This window comes from Sturnus vulgaris, chromosome 3 (assembly GCF_052056855.1).
Source record: "Sturnus vulgaris isolate bStuVul1 chromosome 3, bStuVul1.hap1, whole genome shotgun sequence".
In the NCBI taxonomy this organism is placed as follows: Eukaryota; Metazoa; Chordata; class Aves; order Passeriformes; family Sturnidae; genus Sturnus; species Sturnus vulgaris.
The window spans coordinates 27,919,532-27,947,442 of record NC_142245.1 but is presented as its reverse complement, the minus strand read 5'-3'; the positions used below and the strand labels follow the sequence as shown (position 1 = coordinate 27,947,442).

The 27,911-nt window shown below is 38.3% G+C and overlaps 1 protein-coding gene and 1 long non-coding RNA gene across 3 annotated transcripts in view; one reads left to right on the top strand and one right to left on the bottom strand.

Annotated features, from left to right (window-relative positions):
• PRKCE (protein kinase C epsilon) overlaps positions 1-27,911 on the bottom strand; it is a 283,897-nt gene that overhangs the window by 43,415 nt on the left and 212,571 nt on the right. For both annotated transcript variants that reach the window (XM_088161260.1, XM_014877250.2), the window contains exon 11: positions 12,357-12,511. In XM_088161260.1, coding sequence (XP_088017386.1) covers positions 12,357-12,511 — 155 coding nt within the window. The remainder of the gene's footprint in view (positions 1-12,356; positions 12,512-27,911) is intronic.
• Positions 149-27,257, top strand: LOC148224245 (uncharacterized). The gene is made up of 6 exons (XR_015802235.1): positions 149-209; positions 2,278-2,503; positions 3,527-3,678; positions 8,261-8,446; positions 18,903-19,103; positions 19,186-27,257. It is a non-coding gene; the product is annotated as an uncharacterized LOC148224245 (long non-coding RNA).

Below are 27,911 nucleotides of genomic sequence, written 5' to 3'. Positions count from 1 at the left end.
ATTTTAGTAATTTTTGCTTCTATTCTGATTTCAGTAGAATAGTTTACATGCCTAAACATGTTTTTAACCTATCACGTGGTCTGAACTTGGGAAGGGTATGTAGGCTCTTCATTTAAAACCTTTTCTAACCCTGCTGTATTTACTGGGGACCAAAACAGCAGCAGCCAACAGCAGTTTAACAGATCTCTGCAGAAATTCTTGTAAAAACTGTGAGTTAAATTTATTTTGTCCTTTAATTTTCTAAAAGCATTCTATTAGACAGAGAGATTGTCTGTTCCAAAATTCTGTAGAGTTAACAATTTTCTATTATGGTTGATGGAAGATCACTGCAGTGGAGGGATTCTGGCAAAATTAAGAAGAATATTATTTGCCCATAAAGCATGAAGAAGACGCCTGAAACCATGGGAGTTGCTTGCCCTTTTATGTTGATCTATGCACAAAATAAACTCCTAATGCTGCCTCCAGACAGAGGTCACAAAATCTGATGGTTCAAAATCCAATTCTTGCTTTGATATGTAATTTTAAAAGGCTGTGTATGTTGATGCAGAAAACTATATAAGATACTCTTTTAAAATTACAATTGCATAGCAAAATCAAATTACTTTTGCCCACAACCTCTGCCAGAAAGCTGCACAAAATTCCTAGACAATCTTTTCATGTGCAGAAAGTTTCAGCTCCAGCATTGTTTCCAATGAAGCTGCTGCAGCCTTCCCTCAACTCCTCCAGAAAATGTACTTGGGGAAGATACTTTGGCTGTAGTGCCAACTTCTAATGTCACCACTTAAAATCTACTTATACAAGGCACCCCATGATTTTTAATTAATATGAATGCAATAGAAAGATGACTCATGGGTTACTCATATGAAATAAAACATGGCATGACTTAGGAAATTTACAGTGTACTCACTTTTGCCAACATCAAGGTTAGGAGAGTGCTATTGCAATTTACCTTCAGCTGTGAAGACAGCCAAGAGAAGAGAGACAACCAAGAGAAGCCAATAGTCCAGCCCAAATGCAAGACAGAGGCACTTCTGAATAAAGATTTAAGAGGTTAAAATATGATTTTAATCTCTAACATTTGGCACTTACTGGGTAGTCACTGCATGTAAACACTAACTTCAGCAGGATTATAATATTAACTATTGGTCAGTGTGGGTCGTTCTTGAACAATTTTGTGAGAAAAGTTATTTTGGGCCTGAGTAATTATCTTTGTAACTTCTGCATGCCCAGCCTCTTCTGAGATCTGCTAGCCAGACTCTATGTTCTGACAAGATCAGAAATTATCCCATAAAGCTCCCAGATAGTTTTGTGGGCAAAGACTAGCAAGGAACCTAATTATACAGCTTGCACATAGAGTTTAATTAAATTAAAATGCACAATAAAGTCTCTTTGCATCCTGAAACTGAGCACACTGAGTACAATTTAATTCCATTGTAAAATTGTTTTTTTCTTCTGGTATCAGAAAGAGGTTTTACTGTAAATAGATTTTTAAAGAAACAGTCTCTTATAGACCAGATGTCAGCTTCTCTCATGTCATAGTCATGTTCACAACATATTTTTACTACGTATTATCATGTTTTGAATTCCAACTAAAAATGCATGAACAAATGAATCTCTAAGAAAGCTCAAAATGCCTTCATTCAAAGCTATCAAAATGCTTTTCGAACAGAACAGGAGAGAAGTTGCAGAGGTTGTACTACACGTCTAAGACATATATATGATATATTAAACTCACCATTGCCCAACCCTGAAACAAATAAGGGTACTAGTTTACAGTCTCTGTAGCCAATTTATAGGATTGTGTTAAGACTTGATAGTGCAGAAAAAAAATTTTAAAGGGTACTATGATTCTCAGCTCCGACTCATTAAATAATGACACAAAATACTCCATTAGCAATGGTACTGTTCCACTCTTTCATCCTTTACTTTTCAGCCCCAGACATCAATCCTTCCACTGTATTCCTACCCCCATAATTCTGTTGCTGTAATTAGACAAACATAGCTACGTTTTACTGCTTTTTAAATAGATTCTATTACATAAGGTGTGTAAAAAATAAACCCTATTATTATATGTGTTATGGGCACCATTTTTTGATTTTACTATAATCTTCCTTGGATTTGGTTTATATAGACAATTGTTTTTCTCTAATTAAGGGCACACATATCTGAGCCAGGGAGAAAAGTCTGTAGTGGTAATGAGTTATATCAAATTTGTCATCGAATTGTCTCTGGCTTTATACTAATACCAGTTAATTTTTTGTTGTCATTACTACACAGAGAATTTCCAGGATGCTGTTTCAAAATTTCTTCAAACCTTCTTGTTCATGGACAAAACAACTACTCAATCTGCAGATGTTTTAGAAATTATGGTGAAATCCTCTTCCTCTTGGGACATCCACAGAAACCCCAAACCTTTGTCCTACTTTGTGTGCAAGCACACCACTAGCTTTGATCTGGAGCAGACAAAATATTCCCTTCTTTTTCTCTTGTGACTTTTCAAAAGGTAAAAAGAGAACCTGCCTAAAAAACAGGATTGTCCAAAGGGTTTCTTTCTCCTTTGCTTGGGGTGCTTCTCACTCAGTGTCTGTGGAAATTAGCTTAGAGGGTTTTGGCAGAGGCAGCTTCAACAAGCTAGCAGCAGAGTGCCCTTAGCCTTGTGCAAGGCATATGCTGCTGAGCTGCTCTCTACTTCCTCCACAGACAATCTGAGGATCCTTTTATGCTAGCAGATATTTAAAGACTTAGATATAAATGAGAATCAGACCCTCTTGATAATAGTTATGGCCTCTCTGGACCCATTACAGATTATCAGCAAATGAACTGGCAGGCATTTGGAATGTCTTTTATACCCTCAGTATACAGTACCATAAACACTTGCTGTCCTCTCACTGGTAGTTAAGTTTACACAGATACACAGGCAGCTTCTTAAGTGTCAATTATTTTTGTTCTACAAGTACTCTGTTAGAGCTCTTCCAGACTTATTGATGTTTGAAAGCTTTTAAATATCCATTACCCACTTAACTGACCATAGCAATTCCATCTGACTCTTTATTTGTGTTAGAATATATTTAGGCACTTTTTAAAATGGGTCTTGGTAGACCACAGGATCTCCCTTGGAAACCCTGTAATAAATCAAGTAAATACCTGGTGAAGTGCTATAACGGTTATTTGTGACCATTTAATTTTATACTTTATATTCCATGTTTTGAACATATAAAGTTCCTCTCTTCAGGTTATTAGTGACCAAGCTTTCTTCAGTCAATTTTTTTGGGTACTGTTTCTGTGTTACTCAGTTTCATACCAAAGTGCATCCATAGTAACTGCTATACTGACAATCTACTGTTGCCATCCTATCCTCCCCTTCCCTTGAAGGGGCAATCACATGCTCTAATACTGGAATACCTGTGAAGAATACTTTTATGACTGCCCACTGTCAAATCTACACCAAAAAAAAAAAAAATGCACACAACTGCATGTACTGTGTGTATTTGACAGAGTGACATTTTCTGTCTCTTCCATACATCAGGAGAAAGAAGTTGAAGCCTGGAGGAAATAAGCCTACATGTGTCAATATCACCATTATTTCTGGCCTCTCAAATTTATTTGCTCTCTCTCTCTCTGCTGTTTTGTAAGACCGACTATTGGAAACAAATTCTTGGAGAAGTGAAGACCCATGGGGTATGTACATTGTGAGAAGTGCTGCTTGGGCTTCTCATAAGCCTCTCTTCTCAAAAGCTGGATGTTACTATAAAAATGGTTTCTAATCTAAAATATTATACCCCCATCATAAGTGGTCCTGGGGGATTAAAATTCAACTTGGTAGTGGGATAAATTATCTATCCCTGGAACTATCCATTCCTGGGTATATAACAGTGCAGAAACTACACAATCTCCCATCTTGGTAAAAGCTGGCCTTGGCATCACTGCTATTCCCATTCCACATCTGCCTCCTCCACATGTACTCAATGCTGCTGAGATGATGAAGATTCCTACTTATGATTATTTCCCCTACTTTCTGCTGCTCTGGGAGCTGCTTGCTCAGGCTCTGTGACACGGTGGCAGCCAAGGAAAGAGGCACTCATTACTGCTGGCACAAGAAAGGATTTATTATCACTCTGGCCTTGTTACCCCTCACCTTTCTGCTCATTTTCAGCACTGCCAGGGCCACCAGAGCCACTTTGTTCCACTTTCTGATTCCCTTGGTTAGACTGCACCTTGTCGGTCCAAGGTCTTTCTGATGTAATCCTAGCACTATTTATTCTGATAGCAGTAGAGACTTTGGTGCACTCCCCAAAATGCTGGGCTGTATTTCCTCTGGTTTAGTTTTTTAGGCCTGTTTAGTTAACATTTCAGTGAACGATATTATTTCTGTTTTTTTCCATTTGAGTACAATCTGTCAGCTAAACAGACATTTTTAAAATTTTCAAAGGATTCTGTGATAACTCATTTATGTCAGCTTTTGGATTGGCTAAATTTTCATTTTCCACTGCCTTTTACAGTGTTAAGCAAAAGAACATATGGTTTTTAATAACACTGCCTCCTCAAACGTGATGATTTGCTCTTTTAAAATAAACATATTTTCTCTCTAAGAAGTCAAACCAAGGTCCTAAATCATCCAGGAAGCTGCACATATCATGCATATGAAGAGTCTCACAATCCAAATCAGCCTTTGAGTAGTGATCTGCATGCAGGAATGTTTGCCAGAGCAGCATCTAAGTGATAAACTCTTACACAAGGAGGCAGATAAAAGAGGGGGTGGGAAGATGGGCAAAGAGAATAAATGTAAACCTTGAGCAAAAAGTAGCAAGGTTCTGGCCAAAAAATAGAAGTTGTATGCAAATGTCTTTACTGAAGGGCATAATTTAAATTTTCTTTTAAGGCTGTTCATCATTTTTGTCATTACTATTAAAAAAATCCCAACTTGCTTGTTTTCATCTAGCATTTTGCATTACTTCTCAACTTCATAGCCCAGAAAGCAGATTGTATCCTGGGCTGCACCCAAAGCACTGTGGCAGCAGGACGAGGGAGGGGATTTTGTCCCTTTACTCCCCTCTGGTGAGATCCCCACCTGCAGTGCTGCATCCAGCTCTGGGGTCCCCAGCACACGGAGCACATGGACCTGTTGGAGAGAGCCCACAGGAGGCCACCAAGATGGTCAGAGGCATAGAGCACCTCTCCTGTGAGGAAGGGCTGAGAGAATTATGATTGTGCAGCCTGGAAAAGAGAAGGCTTTAAAATGACATGACTGTGGCTTTCCTGTACCCGAAGGGGGCCTACAAAAAAGATGGAGGAAGACTATTTATAAGAGCATGTAATGACAGGATAAGGGGGGATGGTTTAAAACTGCCAGTATTTTTAATATTAGGAAGAAATATTTTACCATGAAGCAGTGGGTCACTGGAACGGGTTGCCCACTGAAGCTGTGGATGCCTCATGCCTGGAATTTTTTAAGGCCAGGTTGGATGGGGTTCTGAGCAACCTGTTATAGTAGGAGGTGTCTCTGCCTATGGCATGGGGGGTTGAAACTAGATGATCTTTAAGCTCCCTTCCAACCCAAACGATTCTATGGTTCCATTATTCAGTGATTATTTGTTGAGTGAAGCATCTCACGAGCATAACAAAATCCTTTTTAAAAGCCTATCACCTCAGAACCACGTTTGCTGTGCACTTCTCTGCATTATTATGAAACTTTGGTAGATGCATTCAATAGCACGCAAAAAGGCAAAGCCTCACCCTTAATGTGACATCATTTCAACATGACTGCAATGGGGTTATAGAAATATTTTTCATTGTTTGAAGATAAACACGACTGAAGAGCATAGTAAAATTCAATCTTAAGTTTTGTCTGTTAGCAGCAGAATTACATGTAGGAAGCACCTTTAGATTTTTAATGCATTGTGAAATACAAAGCATTCTCTTTCTTCTGCTAGAAGATTGTTTGTGGAGTATGATTTTGTTTGGAGCTAGTGTACATGATTCTGCAGAAACAGCTCCGTGTCTCAGCAGTTTAGAAAAACTAGTGGATTTGTTCTGTACAATTCAGTTCTGTATAGTTCAGTTTCACATGTGCTGCAGCTCTACTGGATTTTTATTTTGTGTATGTTTCTCTGAGTTAAAATCTTATCAAACGCTGAGAGATAATACACATTTCTTCCTGTTATAAAATAAAGACACAAACATCCATCATCTAAAATCAGTGACATTCACCCAGAAATAAATACAAATATGTTCTGTAACATTTCACTGCTATTATCTGTTGAGAGGCACTGTTGCCCTTTCTATTGAGGGTACCGGAACATGGCTGCCCTCGGAGGAATGTAAACTTGGCATTAACCCTGGCAGATTCCCACTCCCTGCTCACTCTCATTTAACATTAACTCACTCCTATACTGTTATCAGAAGGTAAAGGTCATAGCTTTATTTACACAATACAGCACTATACAAACGGTCATTAAACAAGAAAATCTTGCACCAAATAAACATGAAGCAAAAAAACAATGCTGACCTCTCTACCAAGAACTCCTCCTGGAAGTAGCTTGTCATTCCCCAAATAAGGTCGATGGTGCTGGTCTATCCTTCTAAATATTAACTGCCCAGCACTGCCCCCCACATACCCAACTCCCACGCAGCAGCCAACTAAGGACTTTTTTATGTTCCAAACCCAGGAGAAATTTAGAAAGCATTTCTACTGTTGGCAAGACCATGTGGCTCATATCCTATTCCCACAGCCTTTACTCATCCTTCCACAGCTGGAAACCTTGTCAAAGGCTCTCCTATACGACAGAGCCCTTAGCACAATACATAAGCTGGGCAGATGGCAGGGTGGACTCCCTCGGTCCGAATGCCAGAAGCCTGGGAACCAACTCTCCTTCCTGCTTCTCATCTCCCTCAGCTCCGCTGCTCTCCACCCCAGCCCACTGCCTTTTCCTGCAGGGAACGCATCCTGCTTATTTATGCATTTCATGACTGCTCCTCTGCCTAGATCCAGCAAGAAAAAGTGCAAAGAGGGCAGGAGGCCACTGACTAAAATCCCGTTGGAGCGCATGTTCAGTTTTAGAAACTAAACCAGGCAGAGCAGAGAGAGGGTGGATGTAGTCCAGGGCTCAAACCCAGCCAGGAGCACTGGTCAGGTGGTGTGGCTTGGGCAGCAGTCCCTGGAGACACTGGGACTCCAGACACACCTGCACAATTCACTCCATCCTTCCTATTTTTACTGAAGGTGATGGAAATAGTTTGTTGCTCACTTGGGCCAGAAGAAAACTGTACCTTCTCTGTAGCAGACTGCTGCAGCGGGCAGCTTATGTGGAGAGGACTTTGTGTTCATATTCCTATGCCTAGGTGTGAATATGCCAGGTGAGGGTACAAGGTCTTACCCTCTTTCATGGACTATAGCTAAAGCACCAATTTAACCTTTAACTCAGAGTTGCAACAAGATGATCTTTACGTACTTAAATCAAAATGTTCCATGTCTAGTTTTGCTAAAAAAAAAAAATAATAAAAAAAATAGGGGAGAGGGGAATTTTATTTGGCTGCTGCCACTCAGAAATAACACAGTAAGGAAACTTGGGAGAATGATGACTTTTAACATGTTAACCACTGACCATGCAACATTTTCATCAGTGTAAATATAACTCCTCATTACTCTGCCAAGGTTGCACTGAATCACACAACCACCAATGAAGTCACACTTCGTAAATAAATATTCTTATTTCACATAAAAACATACTAATGAAAGTGCTTTTAATTTTAGGTAGTTCTTTCTGAAACCCTGGTGTGTGCCGCCCTGATAAACAGGAATGCTGGGAAAACTGATCATCCAGGGAAAATTTCAGTTAGTGTTCAAACAAGTTCTTAGGGTAGCTGTGTATGGAAAAAGCCCCGAGGTACTCAAGGATTGGCATCAGTATATTTACATCCACATTTGCCTCAATTCAGTGTTAATAAATCCTTCATCATGACCAACATATTAATTACAGAGTGCAGAGAGCCTCAGAAAGCTCCAGCAAGTTACAGGCTGGGTTATTATTTCATGTTGCTGAGGAACATAATAACCCATAGTTATGAATAAGGACTCCATCATGACCAGGTGCTGCATGATTTGAAGGCAACATCTCACAGATCTTACACTTGAAAGCAAAAAATGTTCTCCTACATTACTCAACCCAAAGCAGGTGACACTAATTTCCCACTTAAGATATTTTTCATCCTTTCAGGTGAGCTGAAATTTTATACATTCAGTTCTTTTTCTTCTGTATTTCAGAGAGAGAATTTGAATGATTCTGGAGGACAACAGAGATCAAGAAACATGCAAATACTGAAACAATACTTGCAGCTCACACAGTTATTTCCTAAATCACATATGAACTAGGGACACCATCATTTATGTTCCTGAAGTGGAACCCTGTTCTAGTGCTGGCCTTCCTGCCTGTGGGGACAACAGTTCTTTGTAAGTATTTCAGGTCACAGCAGGTCACTTGTGTCACCTCACTTGAACTCCTACACTGACAGCAGAGACAGCCACCCAGGTACTCCTGACCTCAGCCCAACAACTGCAGGTGAAACAAGAACATGCCACGTTTACATATACCCGCAGAAAGAACACAGGAATGTTGATATTCAGTACAAGAAGGGAGTACAGAACTGACAAGTACTTAACACAGACAGTTAGTTGCATTTTCCCCACATTAAAATATATACTAATTTATACAGACATAACATATATTAATATATTATAACTGACTTTTAATACATTGGACTCCAGGGGCAGGTGACACTGAACATAGTCCACAACCTTTCATCACCAAGTTCAAACTCCAGTCCAGCCCACAAGAAAAATCAAAATGAGATTCCTAGTCCTTAATTCCTGAAGCTTGGATACATTTTTTCGAAGTGGTGCAATTGCAATTGCATAACACAAACAAAGACAAGTGCCAGAAAATGGGATTGAAACTTCTCTAGTGTCTGATTAACTCTACTTGTATTATCAGGCCCCAGCCTGACGTGTGCCTAAATAGCTGAATGCCAGATGAGAGGGAAGGTGGCAGGGATAATGTAAATATTTTTATTAAGCTGTTGAAGTGTTTTTGACACAAAAGTAACATCGCACCTTTAAAAACGCCACACTAAAAATTATCCTAAAGTTTATCTATCATAGAAAATGCATTCAGTAATAGGAATATCTTTATATATGAGAGTTGTGAGGTTCATCTTTATTTCCAACTTAAACTCAATAAGCATAAGGAAGATAAACATATGGAAGATATATGTAATTCCAGTGAGCACACCGATTATTGGACAAGTCTGGGAACAACTGTTGGGCCAGCTGCAAAGATGTGAACTCAGAAAATAATTTCTATTGCCAAACAGGGAGCTGGCTTTCCCTTTGAACTTCAGGGGAAACGAGGATAAACCAGTTATTACAAAAGATGATCATTTAGTATCATCACAGCACTTTCTAAAAACCTAACCAACAAGCCAAAGCATGAGCTAAAGCTAGTTATTTACTTCCAAAAATATAACTTTGTTTAGCTGCAAACAAATACTTCCACATACAAGACTGAAAAAAGATCAGAAGGTATAGCAGCTATTTTGAAACCTACATTTCCATCAAACATCTTAGTTTATTTATATATTCCCCACTTTCCTTGAAGTAGTGCCCACACAAGAAGCATTTCCCACTTTGGAGAATAACCATTAATTTCACACCACAATGTTTTTTCTAGAAATATAATTACACAGAAGACAAGTATTCTTTATTAAAATATCTGAAGGCATGCTAGGTAGTTATGACTGGTAGCTATTCAGGAGCAAAGGTTGTTTTCTTTTCTTTTTTTCTTTCCCTTTTCTTTCCTTGTTTGCCAACTCATAAGAGCCTCAGAGATGTAAAGGAGTGACTTGATCCCAAAGCATTTTTAACATTGTAGTAAATAATGCAGTGAGGTATGGAATAATAAGGCTGAAACTGTTCTGTGCAAGACAACTGTTCTTACACATGCTTGACATCAACAAATGCATTCTCCCAAGGCCTGGCACATTGTGAATGAATTGTGACATTTTGTTATGATTAATCATTTTAAAATAATTTCTAACTTCTTTCTTCTACTTGTATTTTACAGGGTAACTGGATGTACATTTTACAAATATTTGAACTCCTAGTACCTCACACTCTAGAAAATTCATTATTCTTACAGACATAGCTATGACAAGATCCAAAAGCCTATATCAAAACAAAATGCAACTGAATCTATTCCTAATTTCTTCCTGTAGCTTTCAATAGTTTATGCTTTCATTTCGTGTTCTCTTGTACCTTCTGATCATATAATCAACATAACATGCCATTTAGAAGTTCAGTGTCATACTCTAGCATGCATGTCAGCCATGTCAGCATAGTGTCTGAATCAAAAGTTGTGAGTACACTGTGAGGTTTCAGTTGTGAAATATTGTCTCAGAATGACATTTCTCCTGTGATGGAGCATTCTGCTGACAAAGTCAGAGAAAGAACTCAAGGCACATGAAGCGATTGCTTCAAGCAATCCAGCTAGGAGCCAACACCCAGCAGAAGCTACATACAGGACAAGGGACAAGAGAAAAGAGGTAGGAAAGAAAGAGTAGGGAGAGAAGAAGATGTATGTTAGGGGATGGAAGCAGTTAAAGATGGGGGGTGAATAAATGCACATTCATATAAAGCAGGGTGATGTAATTTTATACCAATTCTTTCTTGCTGGTTCACAGAAATGATTAAAATTACTGCTAATTACAAGGTGTCTGCCTCCAGTTTCCAGGAGGAGAAAATTAGCTCTAGTATTTTATGGAAACAAATCCTCAAAATCCTTCACTTCTCAAACTGACAAGCTTGTCTGTTTCCCTTATAACAGATACTTATAAATTCTAAAGTTGCCACATTCTATTATGTGAATGTACAAATACTTAGCTTTGGAAATAAATGCAGACAATGAATAGGAAACATGATATGGGCAGGAAAGGTAAGAAATGTGTTGGATCTTCAGCACTTGAAAAGAAACCCATGTGAAGTGTCAGGGCCAAAAGTACAACCCAGTATGCAAACATCATACCAGCTTTAATAAAAGATGGAGATTAAGAGCTGCAGCTAGCAAAGAGATTTATAAAGAAATTTTTGATGAAAAGACCACTTTCAAAGAGATTTACTTTCCTCAGAAGCTGTGATGTTCTGTTGTTTGCTATGTCTCTGGAAAGGAGACGCCTTTGAGAAATTTGCCTTTGAATCCCTTTGCATGTGGGAAAGCCTATTGCTTCTAATGGAACTTATCACTCAACTCTGGTTACGAAACATTTAATATTTCCTTCTCAGTTTCTAGTACTCTCAAGACCTGCCTTTATATGAATCCAGGGATGTGACAAATTCCACATCCTTATCTTGATTTTTCTGCTCACGAGATCTGGGACTGCTTGTCCCTGAGATGACTACCTCAAATCAAAAGTGATGACCTGAAAGAGGGTAGGAATACCAAGGGAAAAACAGAGCTCAGTTAGATCTGAAGAACTCAAGAATTTTTACTAGACAGGACAGATTTATACTACAAAAACCTGTTAAGCATGTTGCTTGTGAAAGCCCAAATTTATCTCAAGTAATAACAGGCTGCTAAAAACAAATAAAAACAGAAAGGAAGTGTGAAATGACAAGATAAAGGATTTAATAAACACATTAACATCAGGGTGAAATTTTTCAAAGCGAATCCTTACTTTTAATAATAAAACCTATCCCTAAATGCATTCTTCATCCCAGCACAACAATATGCACTTTTTGTGTGTGTGTGTGCACACGGGTGTTGAAGATTAGAGACTGAGGCCAGTTGGGGAGGTCCAAATAGATGCAGGGCACTTGAAAGCAAATCAGAATTGTCTCCAAAGAGCCACTTCCTGCTGGTGACTAAGCCTTCACCCAAACAGTCAAGAGGAAGGGGCATAAGCAAAGCATTGCAAACGACCATCCCGATTGTATCGCAGTGGAGACAACTAAGACAAACAAACTCAGGAAGTGGCAGGGGGTTAGAAACCCAGAGGAAATCTATGGCACAGAGAGGAAAGTGAAGAGATTGCGCTGATCTGCAGAAAGGTCACCTCTGGGTCACACTGTGCCAAGCGTTTTCAAACCCACTTTATTTGGACTAGAACACAAAACTGGCACACACAGCTGGCGACTCCTGCAGAAGCTATTCAAATGTTAACATTCTCAATGATAAACAGCCAAAAAAAAGTTCTGTGTAAGCAAATTGGAACAAACAGCTAATCTAAAACTGGTTGCTAAGAGATGGAGGATTTCAGCCAAAACCATCCCAAAGCCCCAGGAAAACTTTATTTTTGACCAAAACAAGTACCTGTAGATGACGCCATGTTGGTGAAGAAACATGAGTGCTGATGTGACCTCTGCAGCATAAAAGCGGGATCGAGGTTCGTCAAATTTGCGTGAGCGCTGGATTTGAAACATTAGGTCTCCTCCATTTACATATTCCATGACGAAAAAGAGGCGGTCCTGAAATTAATTAAACAGTGCTATTTAGCTAATTTCTTTTAGTGACATAAAGGACTGCTTGAAGCTACACTTTAAATGACTGCAGCATTTATATCAAGAAATAAAAGAAAGTAATGCTACGATTCTGAAAAAGGAGAAAGCTGATGGCCAAAACCCACCGAAGCTAAAGAAAATGTGAAGAGTCTCAAAGTGAAAAATGAGAAAAAGGCAATCAAAATACTGTACTAAACAACACACACATAAACCTCTACCATCAACAAATACATATAGAATTATAATCAAGTTCATATAATTACAGAGATACCTGAGTGATATCATTTATTTTATAATTTAGCTATGAAGACCACAGTTTTAGAAAACTGAGCCATAATAACCCATGAAAAGATAAGTCAATTTTGTCAACTACTGACAGGCTGCTGGGCAAATTTCAGTCTTCTTCACTTCTCTCTTACCAGTTACTTTGTCTGCAAAGTAGCTCTTCCCCAAATAATGTAAAAATTATTTAGAATTGTAAAGCTATAGAAACCAGTGCTGCCAATCTCAAAGACTTACGTATGTTTTTTTTTTAATTGTCTCAAACCCTCATAATGAAATAGGATCACGTTATTAAAATAAATTTCAGGTTATTTCTATTTTCTTCTAATGCTTATCACTTCCTTATTCAAGTTTTCAAACCTATTTCCATGATGGAGGACTAGAAATTAATCCTCCTTGAGAATAGCAACTGAGATTCTCAGGCAGTCACACCATTAACCCAGAACTCAAGCACGTGTTGAAATAGAACTGAAAAATATCAGTAAACTAAACATGGGCTTGGCATCTTGAACCATTTATTATCTAAACTGGCAATGCAGGTAAAGACATAAGGAAAGAAATGACACACATGTACGTGATACAATTTTGATCAAATTTTTCAAGTGTTTCTCACAAATTTTCATATTTTCCCCCAGTCTGTACTAATACCCCTAAGTCTCCCAACTTCTTGCCTGTTTACCCTTGGTGAATGCCTACTCGGCATTCTTTATTTCCTTACTGTTAATTATCTACAGCTATCTGCACATGAGTTTAGTTAGAGGTGGAGGTAATCCTGATGTGATGTGACACAGACATTTATTTCCCTGGTCACACGATTCACAGGTGTGTGAGCATGGGACTTCACCCCTCTGCAGCTCTGATGTCACACTGCAGTTTGGCTCTAGCTCCTGGTGTCTGGTGTGCTGGGTTGAAGAAAAGGAGACAAGACGTGACATTGCTTCGGACAAGGAAAAACAACAGATCAAAGTTCATTAACCTCCCCCAAGTGAATCCAAGCCTGCAGATTACATAGTTTATATATAGGAATCCAGAAATTCATAAATGCTTGTCATTTGTCTTTAATAATCTACTGTACAACTCAGACTCAGAGCACAGCACTTAAAAATACCCTTGAACTTAAGCGTGTGCATTAATGCTGCTCATTAAGTGCCTAAAAGTTATACTTATCAGGGATGCTTCCTGGAGGAGGCTAGAAATGTTTGTCTGACTTTTTGCTGATTACAGAAAGAGGATGCAGAAAAAAACTTTGTGCCTTTCCTCCTGTATCTTGGGAACACAGACGCTGCCAGACTGGATGGAATTTGGAAAGCCAGGTGAACTGGCGTTCTCGGTAAAACACTGCTAATGACTTTGGTACATTTTCCAGAAATTTTCTTATCATTTCCTAGGAAGGAAAATCCCCTGAAGAATAGATTCAAAGCTTCTGGCTACATCATACACTCCAAAGAGCATAGATTCAGAGCCATGCCTTTGCTCTTTTTGGAATGCTCAGTACTGCTGATATGAAATGTTCAACATCATAGTGCAGACCTTCTGATATTAGTGTAGGGTTTAACTATCACCCTCTTTGCTTCTTTAAGCAAAAATATGGGTCCTTGTGCTGTCTGTCTGATTTATCTTTGGACCCAGAAAGAATTATAGCCTTGCTTTTAAAAGAGAATCTGGTAGTTCTCAGATGGTTTTAGGATTTCAGAAGCTAGAACTTAAGGATAACACCAACACAGTTGGGTTTGTGATGAAGTCAGTCAAAAGCATAGCTGTACTGCTGCTGGAACATAAGATAAGAGGATACAACATCTCTACAAAGAAGATTTGGCATTGTCCTTTGTTAGGCTTCTCACTGCTGCACCACAGACTGAGTATCTCTGAAGAGCATTTTCAAGTCTTTCCCTAAGATCATCTCACATGGATACAGTTCAGGTATTCAAGCACAAAATCCATTGGACTGCAGGTTGAGGAGAGCACGACTAACACTTGGCTAAAGTAACTTCTCCTAATATTTGTTGAAATTGAACTTTCTTACACTGCTATTTTAACCTTTCTAAAGTCAACATTCTGGACTTGAGTGGGATCAACAAGGAAAACAAAGCTGCAATTCCCATTCTCCTGAGCAGCTATATTCATTCCCAATGCTGCTATCATTTTGCTGCCCCCACGACAAGGAGAAATCAAACAATGCTGATGGGAAGTGATGGTGCTGTGCCTTACAGATGTGACTCCCAAATGGTGACCCTCAAATTGTCATTGAGCTGGGAGCTGCTGCTCCCAATAGTGGTAACACTAGAAAAAGACTGATTTATACAGTTATATAGATAGTTATATTTCCTAACATGTCAAGATAGACTGTTTTTTTCTCATATGAAATACTCTGTGTTTGATCCAAATGCTTTTTGTGACATTCACTAAATGCCTAGTTGCCAATTATTAATGTCACAAATTATGTTTAGTTAAAGTTACAAGTTATTTTACTGTAGATTTTTTTAGGTCACTAACAGTTATAGCTAACTAAAAAGTTAACTTGGACTCTTTAGCAGAGTATCTTATCACCAGATAGTCTGAAAAAAGGTTTAGCAGTATTCTCTGAGCTGGACATTGATATCTATCAATCATCTCTCCTTCTCCTTTGTATCTTCATTTTTGTGCCCATCCCATCCTTAATTTGAAAGGGTATTTCTGACAGATTCTGCAGCCTACTTGAAAAATCTCATCAAAAGTATACCTACTAAAAGCAGAATTAACAGCTCAGTAATTGAATTTGTTCTGCTATTGATTTTTTTTTGCTACATATCTATATTTTTCCAGCTTTCCTCAGTAAACATTTCAGTTTTCTACTGAGAATTCACAGAAAAGAACAGTTTGAAAGTTCTGTTCTCTGTTTACAGAGAGTCTTGGAAAGCCCACTAGCATGGAGTAAACAGTAAGATGCACAACATGCACAAGCACAGCAAACCAGAATTTCAACATTAGAAGGTATAATTTTTTGGGGATGAAATATATTCAGTCCCTATGGAAACTACTTTCTTAAAAGCACTCTCTGGTCTTCCTTTTTAGTCAGGACAATGATGTGATCAGCTGAGACTCACACTTACTTGAAAAGAAGATGCAAGAGAAGAGAGAATACTTTATGAATAGGAGCTGAGATTGACAAGCCCATTTTTAAAATTTCCATAACCTCAACAACAATAGACACACTATTTTGATTTTTGCACTCATTTTTTTCCCCGTGTCTTTCATCAAAGGTTAATGTCCAAAATACAGGTTCCCAACCCTCTGACTCTTTCCTTTCTGCCATATTGTAAGCACACACACAGTGACCCAATGAGAACTCTGAGTTCAGTGCAGAGAGGATGAAATCCTCCCACTAGTAGTGAAGTATCTGTATTATTCCTGATTATATGTATCTTGCTACATGTACCACCAGGAGTTATTCAAACACTGAAGTATGAGAATATAAAGTGAACACCCTTAAGAATTATAAGTTAAGGGACAACACAGTGTTTACTCAGTTAAAAATGAGATACAAGGTATGACTTTATTATCAACTGTGTTCCAAGAGAAAATTGAAAGGGTTTGGTTTGGACTGCATGATTTTTGAACTTTGTTTTCATAACATTTGGGAAATATGTTTTGATGAATAGAATAAATGTAAAGCAGTCCTGGGAACTCTTTAATTATATAAACTGAAATAAAAGGCAAAATCACAAACAAAGACATTACAGATTAATCCTCTCTTGGCACCAATAAAGCAGAAAAAGTACTGCAAAGTAAGCTAATATGTTTTCTGAAGTAATTTGATTCTTTTCAGGATTTATTTTAGCCCTTAATCAAACTGCTTTTCCTTGAATTTCTTAAAAGATATGGTTGAATGAGAATACTTAAAATAACAAATGGAAACAAAAGCAGAACACAGTGCATGAATAAGCAACTTTAAAAGAAAATGGGATATGAAATAAACAGGCTAGAAGTAAAAAAAAAAGTATGTTCAGCTCCATATTTCCACCATAAATGTATCTCTTACACTGGAATGCAAATAACAACTGCCTTAATATCTCTCTGATTTGAGTCTCACCTCTCAACTTGCTTAAGAGTGTCCTACATGCTTTGTGTCATCAAAAATGGACACCAAAAGCAAATTTTTTCCTAGTCTTTGTCCTTATCACTAAATGGAGGAGTACACTTATTAGTTAAACCAGAAATCTTGTTTCGACTCTCTCATTCCACTCCTTTAATTTTGTACCAATTCAATTTTTCATCCTTCTTGGCATGCGAAATAGCCACCCCCTGCTTTACAGTAAATCCTTCTAATACTTCACGTTTTATTGTGGTTATTGCATGATTTTTAGTTTTATTTATATGTTTTTTGTTTATATCTGATTATGTATTATGTGCCCTCTCTGCCATTTTGTATTTGTTTGGATTTAGATGTTCTGAGTTTCACTGGATAGAAGTTCTACCTTTTTTCATTTGGAATACTGTACATGTTTTTAATTGGGAAAAGGAGGGGAGATTTCCAGAGACATCCACAGCAATAAAAATCTAAGGACATAACAGATTCAATCCAGCTCCTCTTTGTGGAGGTGTGATTAATGACCAAGACCTTCCTACTAGCAAGACCAGATAATCTTGCCAATCAGTTCTGATTTAACAGATGACACTATACAGTCTATTACTTGTTTAGATGTGGAATAATACCATTGTTAAGGAACAAGCTTCTACGTAAACCCTGTATGAAAGGTTAGACATGGAAAGACTTTGATGTATTGTTTACATTAATTATTGTGTAGATCTTAAAAGACTTTTTAAAATTGCTATCAGTCATTAACCCGTCTGTCCTTTGTTTGTTTTCCAATTAAAATCTCATTAACATTAAATTGCAGTCTAAAGACAATCCATTGATAGACATAAAACCATGTACAATTATCACTTCAATCTGAAGAATACAAACATTTTTTTTCTCTTTCAAATGAGACCTAACAGCTGGGGGACCCAATATGCAGTTCAACACAGCCTCATTACTGAAACATTACAAAACAAAACTAAATCATGCAATCTGTCTCCCAGTTTCAAAACTGAGATGTGCATCCATGGCACAAGTCTGAGAACAAATATTTTTGCTACTGATTTTGTCTCCCAGTTCAACTTTGATAATACTCAAAATCATTCAGGAAAGGCATTGAACATGGACTCAAGCAAAATTCACAACTGCTAAGTCTTAGAGTCTCCAAGACTCCATTGTTTCCAACTCCAACAACCATTTTTTCATTCATTTATGTTTTCATACTATTGGCTGTGAATAAATTCTTCCTGATTCTCACTAGTTCCCTAAATTAAGTTCTTTGTATGAATACAGATTTTTCTCCCAATTTCAGAAAGTTGCATTTGAATTAGATTTCTTCAGAGGCCCCTGAAAGTATCAAGGAAACCAATATGTGTATCAAATACACGTAAATGTATATGTAAAATAGTTCACATTCTAGTAGAGTACAGTTACATAATAGAATATGTTTAGCCACTAAACTTGTTGCAAAACAAAAATCAAACATACAACTTTTATTGCTCAAGAAGTTAGGTAAATATATCACTTTGGTATGCTCAGTAAGATGATATTTTATTCATGTCTTGCATGTATGGAATTCTTCTTCAACTAATATAAAACTGTGATTACTTAATTCTATTTAAACAGGATGCTCAAACAGTTTGTTTAAAATTACCTAAAACTACATCAACTGTCCCACCCCTCAGAACTTAAATAAACATTTCCTGCTTCTGATGGAAATTGCACAGGCATACTGTAGACAAAACTATGTGCAAACCTTCACCACCTTGAGACAAAGACTAAGCAGGATGGCAGATTCATTTTCCACAATCCCAGCATTAGGAGGGACAAATACAAATCCAAGAGAAAAGCCAGGTACAACACTAAAGAAAACAATAAGAAGCCCTCTCCTGTTCTTGTGATTCCTTTTTGAAGTTCACAGTAACAATCTCCAACAGGACACTATGACATGTTATCTGTCTCTGATTTCAGTGTTTATACTTGGGGCTAATTGTGTTGTTTTTCCTGTTTTGTACCAAGGCTTTCAAGGAGTTCCAAATAAGAAGGGAACAATTTCTACGAATCCCATATTTCTTGGAATAAACGACCTGTACATAGGAACTGCTATCTTAAATTTCACATGAGATGTCTGCATCTTTCACTTAACACAAAATGCACATGTTCAGATCTTGTATTAGAGGATTTTTTGTCAGCCTGACACTCCAAACTTCTCTCAAGCGGGTGAGTACTATTATAGTTAAGACTCGTTGATCAGTTTTACTCAGCTTTGCCCAGTAATTTCTTTTTTTTTTTCTCTTAAAAGGATTGCCTGAAACTTAAAACACAGGCCAGAGAGAATCAGAGAACCACACAAAACTGGATAAGGAAGTCTTGCAAGGTCATGTAGCTTATCCCACAGCTGACAGGCAGGATCAGCTGTACCTAAACTAAGTGGAAGTAACCTTTTCAATGCTGCAAGGCAGACTCTGGACACTGTAAGCCAGAGATCTAAAACTCTGAACCTGAATAGTCCTGCTGAATGGACTCAATTTGGCCCACAAAGACCTAGAAGCAGGAGCTTCTGCTAATCTGGTCTGCCAGAGGGCAAATGGGTTTGTCTGCATTCCACTGCAGTGGAGTCTCATTTCTGCCAGAAATGCCCTGCTCCCTTCTCAGTCCTCTTGTCACCAGCAAAAGCCAGTAGTGAATGATATTCCTCCTAGAATATACTTTGCCTCACAGGTCAAAAAATCATATCAGTTACTGAAAATAAACTGACCTTCTCTTAAAAATCACCACTGATAAGCACTCCTTCACCTCCTCTGGCAGTCTGTTTCAGTACTTGCAGAAGACACCACTGGGAACTCTTTCACTGCTGCAAATCATTTGTGTTACTTCTTATTCTAACCTTACTCAAAGTTTCAATTCCTAGCTGTGCTGGAAGTTATAGAAGTTTAGAGAAACAATGCTGTGCTTTCCACCTTTGTATAAGAAGAACTGGTTACTGGTTTTTCTTGATTTTACGAAATTGATTACAGAATATTTCCATTCTGTTTGTAGAGACCTCAGATATGATGAGAGCCTGTGGGATAAAAACACTTCTAGAGCCTTGAGAATGGTTATAAGGATAGCTGGCCCTTCTTGAGACACTCAAAAATCCCTCTATAGAGCCTATCATACCATACCATGTGAATGGCCAGAGAAAGATACAAATCACATGCAGTTAGTTTTCAAACAGTGCTTTCAAAATCAGTATGGAGATTCTCAAATCCTTTACAGAGTATTACTGTAAAGACCTGCCTTGCAGCATTTACTCAGCTATAATGTGAGTAGCTGGAAAGGGGTTTTTAAGCAAGATATTTGTCTGAGATCTCAGCCATAAAGTAGTCCTGGTATGTCACTTTTGTCATGGGAGATTTATGTTGTCTCCTTATGGAATACCCATGGATACTGGAACAAAATGGGCTTCTTGACAGGTTTTTCATGCCCATAACATGTGCCATAGTACTATTCAACAAGGAAAACGTGGCTATTGTTATGTATCTTGAGATATATTGGCTGGCTTGGGTGAGTGACTTACTATGTGCAAGCAGTAGGTCACAGAACCATGGAAGTAACAAGCTAATGATTCAAAGCAGGAAATGTTATCCAGGACCTCACCTATTCTTTGCAAAAGGTTCAAGGGAATTAAATTTTACCTAGATCAGCACTCAAGAAGAGAGCTTTATTTATGGCAGCTCCAAAGACATACCCAGAGCAATACTCTAAAACTGTCCAAAGGGAAGCCAGCCTGTCCTGAATTCATTGAGAGTGAAAAATGTGCCCTTTGTGTATCACCCCAGCACTAATACTTCTAGAAAAGTTTAGCTGAATGTTTCCATTATTGAAAGACTCTAATCCTACATTACTGTGGCAAGCAAAATTCCCTGACACTGGCATCACTTTTGAAATACTTTTGAACTGTACCATAAATGTTGGATTATGAGAAAGCATGGTTATGAATAAAATCTATACCCTAGACTCTGCATCCAGTCAGAATCAGAGATGAACATTACCTCCCTCACACAGACCATTTTCCTGTGCAATTTATGAACATCTGATCTTGAATACAGTCTTGCTAATGTTTCCTCAGACAATGAATTTTATCAGATTACTATCTGATAAATTTACTATGCTTGGATTAGCTGGTTTATCATGCTCATACTAGGTCTAGTAAAAAGTAAACATCATCTAAAATTTAATTAACCGTGTTTTTTTTTAAAAAAAGATGAAATTTAGAATATTTCAATGTCACACAAAAACAGCTCCATGGAGCTCTCATTTTAGTCACTGAGAATGACATAAAATTCTAGCTCCGAGTTGCCTGAATAGGCAAAATTTCACATTAAGACTCTGAAAATATTTTACTACGCGAGAGCAAAAATGTTCATTTTTTTTACTTCCTTCCTCCTTTAAATTAAGAATTACAATTTTGGTTTTTGTCCTTCTTGGTCACTGATGGATATTATACCACCTCCCCACATGAATGTTTTCTATGTGACACCTATAATACAATATTTCGTTTTCTGATGCAGTACCTACAGAGCTTAGTGGTGTGACTGTCTTTAGCTCAAATGGGGTTGAGATCAGGACTAAATTTTTAATTCAGTAATATGTTGAATTTATTAGACATGGGCATGCAATGAAAACGCTGAACAAATGATGGGCATTAGCATTTCATCAGTTCAATCCCCTACCTTCTAAGTTTGAAAAGAACAAAAATACTATTAAATTTGAGAAGATTTTCAACCCCAAATTATCCTGGCTGGATTTGTGTTGTCATTTGTGTTGGATTTTTCCGGGAGCTAGGGCAAACCTTTCAGTGTGCCCCCAGCTGCAGGGCTGGTAGCTGTGAGCTCCACAGTGAGCCCAGGGCAGGGGCACTCCCTGGGCAGCATCCCCGCTCCCTGCCTACCCCTGAAAGTCAAAGCAAACCCCAAGAGCAAGGACCCCAGAAGGGTCCCAGCTGGTGGAATATGGTTCTTGTGCCCTTCCTCTCATATAAAGGAGAAACACAACTGGAATCCTCTGCAGAAATGGCATGTTTTGTAGTTCTAGTCACTTCAAAAGGGGTATCAAGTAGGAAAAGCTTCTCAGGCCATTTCCCTAATACCTTCATTTGATGACAGATAAGCTGTGAAAAGCGCCTTTTATGAAATTCTTTGATCTCATCTTCTTTTGGTGTTGTTTGGAAAAAAGAACTGTTCTGGTGAGATAATTTTAAAGACCTCTCATTTAATGGCCTGATGCACATGGCAGAAAATTATATCAAGCCTGTAAAATGTCATGCAGAAAACGTTACAATGTGCAGGCAGCTATTAATATTCCTTTGTTCTGATTCTTATAGGAAAAGTAGAAATACTGTCTTCCAAATAGAACTAACCATAAAGTTTGTGAAGCCACCTCAGAACTTCTAAGAACAACTTTTAACCTGTTTATATTCTATCAAGGAGCAAGAGATGGCACATGTCCTAGATGTCTCTTCAGCTCCTAGACTGGCTCTGGTACCTTCCTTGTTTTTGCAATTCCCATTTTCTTACGCTGTTTGGGCACCTAGTTTATGTCTTTGAGCACACAGGGAAACATACCAGATGCTACAAAACTAATAGGGAACTCTCTGGGAAATGAAGACAGTTGGTCCAGCAGGATATCAGAAGGAAAAGGAATCCAGTTAAGGAAGATAATGAAAATGGCAGGACAAAATACTCATCCAGCAACGATTTTCTCAGAAATTGTCCAGTGTTGCAAAAAAAACCCAAAAAACCCAACTAGAAGTAATCAGCTGAGTGGGCAAGTTCTTATATCACACTCATGATACACTGGCAACAGTGCTCTTTGTTTCTAGGAATACAATCAGCTGACTGAAAGGCAGAATTTGTCTTCTCAGATTTATGGAACTGCCAACTGTGATCCTGGAGAAATCTACGATGACTTTAGCAATGAGTTACTCGTATACGAGCTATCAAAAGTTGTCTGCTGAGAAATGACTTCTAGTCACATGTATCAGGACCAGGCATACTGAACCAAAATGGGCAGACTACAGCACAAATACGTGAGGACATTTTATATTTAAGTTTCTCTGTTTATGTTTTCAGAAATTGTTCAAAAGAAAGCATAAATGCATAGGTATTTCCTCTCTCCCCATGAAAGAACAAATTCTTGCCATTTCACCGGACTGTGAAAGAAGAGTTTTCCTGTATTGCAGAATTTAGCATTGGGAAAATCTGTTCCTTTCCCCAGCTCAGAATTCTACTTGCCCATGAACAGAGCATTGGATAATGCAGAAGGAAAGAAGGCAAAGCAAACAGGTGCAAACAGCTATTCAAACATTTGTTATGTTATCCTATAAGTTAACTTGCCTAACAGGAGCTTTATATGAACACTAGTGCATCTATTAAGTAAGGAGTAAACCAGAATTCTCCATTAGCTTTCAAACTTCTTTCCCTGTAATGTGGGATGAGTGATGGAAAAACTGTGATGCAGCTGGGCCAGCTTCTTTACATACTGCCTAGATATTCCATTTATGATGCTCTATGTGTTAGAGACATTTGCTACCAGATATTCTTTACTAGTTTTAAATTGCTATTCCGATCTAAGTAAAAAAAGAGGGATAATAAGACTAGTATTTCCTCCAAAGATAGTTATTTTTAAATGAAAAAGAGTAACCAAACTAGAAAAATGAAGTATAAGCATTAAAGAGAGGGCTTCTACCAATTTCACTGTATGAGCTTCTTATTCAGATATATTCACAGTCACAAATAATTAATGTTTCTATCAGAATGCTCCTTTACATGTTCCTCATACCTCCTTACTCTTACAACCAGCTCAATATCTTTGCACTAAGGAAAAAAAGCCTATGATTATTCACTGATACACCTAGAAAAACACTGTATTTTGTATTCAGCAATTTTACACAAGTCAGAGCACAACAAAACATTCTCTGGCCTTGTTTTTTAGGACTTGATTTTCTAACTTTTGTACATTAGACCCGGCCACTGACTCCTATGGGAAGCTTTGTGAGATTAAGCGTTACGGAACTGACTTACACTTTTAGAAAGTTTGTGATGGGGAGGACAGGGAATCCTGTGCTCCTTTCAAAAGAAGGAGATGAATGAAGTCTTTGGCAACATAAAGATACTCAGAACCGAGAAACAGCTCTTCTGCATTATGTGAAGAGTTTCAGTAATGTTCCCACGTACTTAAAAACGAAGGTCAGCCAGTGACAACAGTTGGTTCTAGCTTGACAACACAGCAAGAAACTTGTATTGCACTGTGATCATCCAGATGGAAAATTTATATGAGACACTGTCATATCAGTTCACAAACTATGCCCTGGATGCCAGAAATAACTAAAAGTCTAGAGCTTACTTGAACATGATGTTCTGAATAGAAAAAGTAGTTGCATTTGTACTAACAAAACCTTCCTGAGGATTTTAAGTTCCTTAAAATGAGACATTAGCATTGAGTAATTGTGTCTGCTCACATGAAAAAAAAACAGCAGAGCTTGTTTTGCTGTTTTTGCCAAAGAGACTTTCTTTTTGGGAACTTGGTTCAACCAAAACAAAATAATTATGACTGCAAAAATAAAGGTGTTGCTTTTCTGATGTAAGTTAAGAAACGTTGCCATTCAGAAATGTCTAATTCCAGATTTTTATTCAGGGCCCCCCTTTTCTTACAGGTATTGACTCACAGTACTCTGACAGGCACATTATCATGCTGATGTTTATTGCCTTAGACTCAAGCTCAGTTTTTTACACTGGACATATTAAAAAAATTCATCTCAAATATATATTATTACTACTTGTCATAAAATGCCATAATAAAACGAATGAAAGACCAACTTTCTGGTGATACTGCACTAAGTAATACAGACTGAAAGCTTCTCTGCACCTGTACTTGGCATATGCCAAGAAGGGATAGAATTAGGATGCACAGGGAGAAATAGCACAGCAAATAGAAAAATAAATATTAGAAAAAGTGTTTTCAGGGTGCCTGCTGCCTAACATGAGTGAGTTGCAGCCTTTGCTGAGTGCTGGAGCCACTGATGAAGCCTCAGGAACCAACTCCCTTTCCTAAGCTCCAGTGGTTCCATGTTATACCTGACTTTTTACAGATGCCCAGCTTGCTTCCCACTGAGCAAGCTTCAGCACACTGACTGCAGCAAAGGAAGAGGAGATACTTATCCACACTTTGGGAAGTGTAACCTTTGTTGAGACAGGATAACACAAATCTATCACTGAATCAGGCCATTTAGGAAGAGAGACTCAAAGCTCCTAACTTCATGGCTAGTGCAAGGCCAGACACAAAACTATCCTCTCTGTCTCCTCGTGCACCACCATTTTTTATTCCTAGGCTGCCCATGGTAACTGTTAACAGAGGTTTCATTAAATAATGATAATATATTATTGTTTCTCAAGTTTTTCAGTGCTCTGCCTGAAATCTTGCTGTGGAAACATGACAACATCAAAATTCCCTTGTCATGGGGAGATGGAGGTCAGTATGAAGAGCAGCTCAGACAGAGCTTCTGCCCTGGGTAAATGTTCTGAGCAAACCCCTGTACAGCCTCTGTTGCTAAGCAGAAACCAGATAACCTGCTCTGCTAGAGAGCAGCTGCCAAAGAGGGAAACTTAACCTTCATATGCTCTCTCCTGTGCCCCTTGTACACAACACTGTTCCACCCACAGACTCAGTGTTTCATGCTCTGATTTGATCTTATGCAGGAGAAAACCACACAACACAAAGGGAGAATGAAATTATGACAATGAATAAAGACTAACAAAGTTAACATTAAACATGATTAATACAAATTCAAATAGATATGTCTACTTCAAAATAACCAATATATGGACAGCTTCTCCTATTCATCCAGAAAATTATAAGAGACCAAAATATAGAGTGCTATTGCATGAACTGATACAAAGATGAGGACCATGACAGAGTACCTCAATAAAGGACCTTCACCTAAGCTGAGGCCTGTCACCTTCTGCAGTCTCCAATGTAGCACTAATATCCTTGCACTTACAGATTTGCTAATGATAGAGTTCAGTGCCTGAGGGCACTGCCAGGTCCCAGTGACCCTGTCCAGTCTTCCCTGGGGAGGGACATCCCCTTAATATTGCATTTTGGACCAGCCCAGGGCTGTAGATGTGCACCTCAGGCTCTGGCTCTCAAATGAACCCTGGTCCAGTTCCACCTCCCCACCCTGCTGGGGGCTGTCAGTGACAGCTCTGCTTGTCACATCTGGACCCTGGAGCTAGGTCTGCATTAGCTGGTGAGAGTGGCCTGTGCTGGGCATCACTCTGAGCCCCCAGTGCTCAGGCTTACTCTCACTGACAGTCAGTACCTATTTCCAAAGGTATGAACAAGTTTAAACCAATAGGGATTAAATTCATACACTCAAAAGAAGTCAATTAATAATGGCACAACGTGATGCCCAGGAATATCAGGTACAGTAAGATTTTCTCTCTGAAGCACAGGTGGTCCCCTGCATGGTTTTGTTACTAGCCAAGCTGCTTCTGGGAGAAATAGTGGAGGGATAGATGGATAGATGGATAGATAGATAGATAGATAGATAGATAGATAGATAGATAGATAGACAGACAGATAGATCACTGTGTAGATGGCAAGTCTCTTTGAGGTTACAGAGGAGAACTTTGGTCTGGATTGAAGAAAGCTGATCTCCCCCTAAGATCAGGAAAATGTTAGTAGCTTTTAGAAACAGATCAGCAAGTTTCTCCTGAAGCAAAGAGCAGGGACACACACAGTAAGGGATGCCATGAGGATACCAACAGTCACTGACCTCTGACATGGACAAAGTTTTGGTGAGATCAGACTTGCACCTGCTGCTTAGATCAGTGTATGTATGGAGGCTTTGGGCTGCACATATTCACCATGCAACTTCAGTGCATACTGAAGCATGGTTAACTGAAAACATCAGTCCATGCTTTCACCTTTTGAATACACATTTATTTTATTGATGAGGTCTCCAAATTGAGTTAAGTTTGCTAGCTGCTCAATGAATTTCTATCTTCCTTTGGAGGAGAAGTCTTTTGATACACAGCAAACACAGACTTCAACTTATCTACTGTGTCTACAGTCTTTTTAAATTATCTAGAAAACTGCTTCTTTGATTTGTTCTTTAGCTGGTTAAAGGTTAAAAAGCTTTAAAGAACACAGCATTTATTGCAACATCAAAGATGATTACAGAATAGCCTGGCAGTTTACTTCTCTGCAGAATGCCCATAAAAAAGAAAGATGTGTGCATTGGGAATTTGCAGAATGTGTTGCACTATAAGATAAACTGAAAAAGGAATGTGTATGTGCATGAATGCAATAAAGTTCCTATTTTGACATTTACTGAAATAGCTTAAGTGGTACCATTTCTTTTGTAAACCTAGAAGGAAAGCCATTTTTGAAAAATACTTAAAGAGGTGACAGAATGGATCCAAATCAGAAAAGTAGCATTCCAGGTTAAAGGGAAGATGTAACATGCTTCAAATCACAAGAGAGAAATTACAAGGTGGAAATATCCAATTTACACTAGACTCTTGCTATTTCTACCATCACAAAACTTGCAACCATCTGGTGCCATTACAAGCTGAGAATGCAACCAAACGGATGGGGCAAATTAACCTTAGAAACTGTAGTTCATGAAGTTTACAAACCCTGCTCAACAATTTTAATAAATAACAGAATTAAAGTCCCCTCAAAACTACACAAAAAAAACCCACAAAAAGCCACAAAAGTGTTTTTTCATAGGACTCTGCTGCTGTAGCTGTGGAGGCAGATTGTCCCAGCTACTCCAAATATGAATTAGAAACATTTATGGACAACAGGTATGTAAGCAGATACTGAAATGGATAATGTAGAATAGCACATTTTAATATCCTTGTACAACTCTGGATGCTGCTGGACTATGAAGGGAATAGACTGCAGAGAGTGGCACTTCCATGCCTGCTCTAAATAACCTCTTTTATTGCCTTGTGTCAGTAGCAACAAAATGGATTGGAC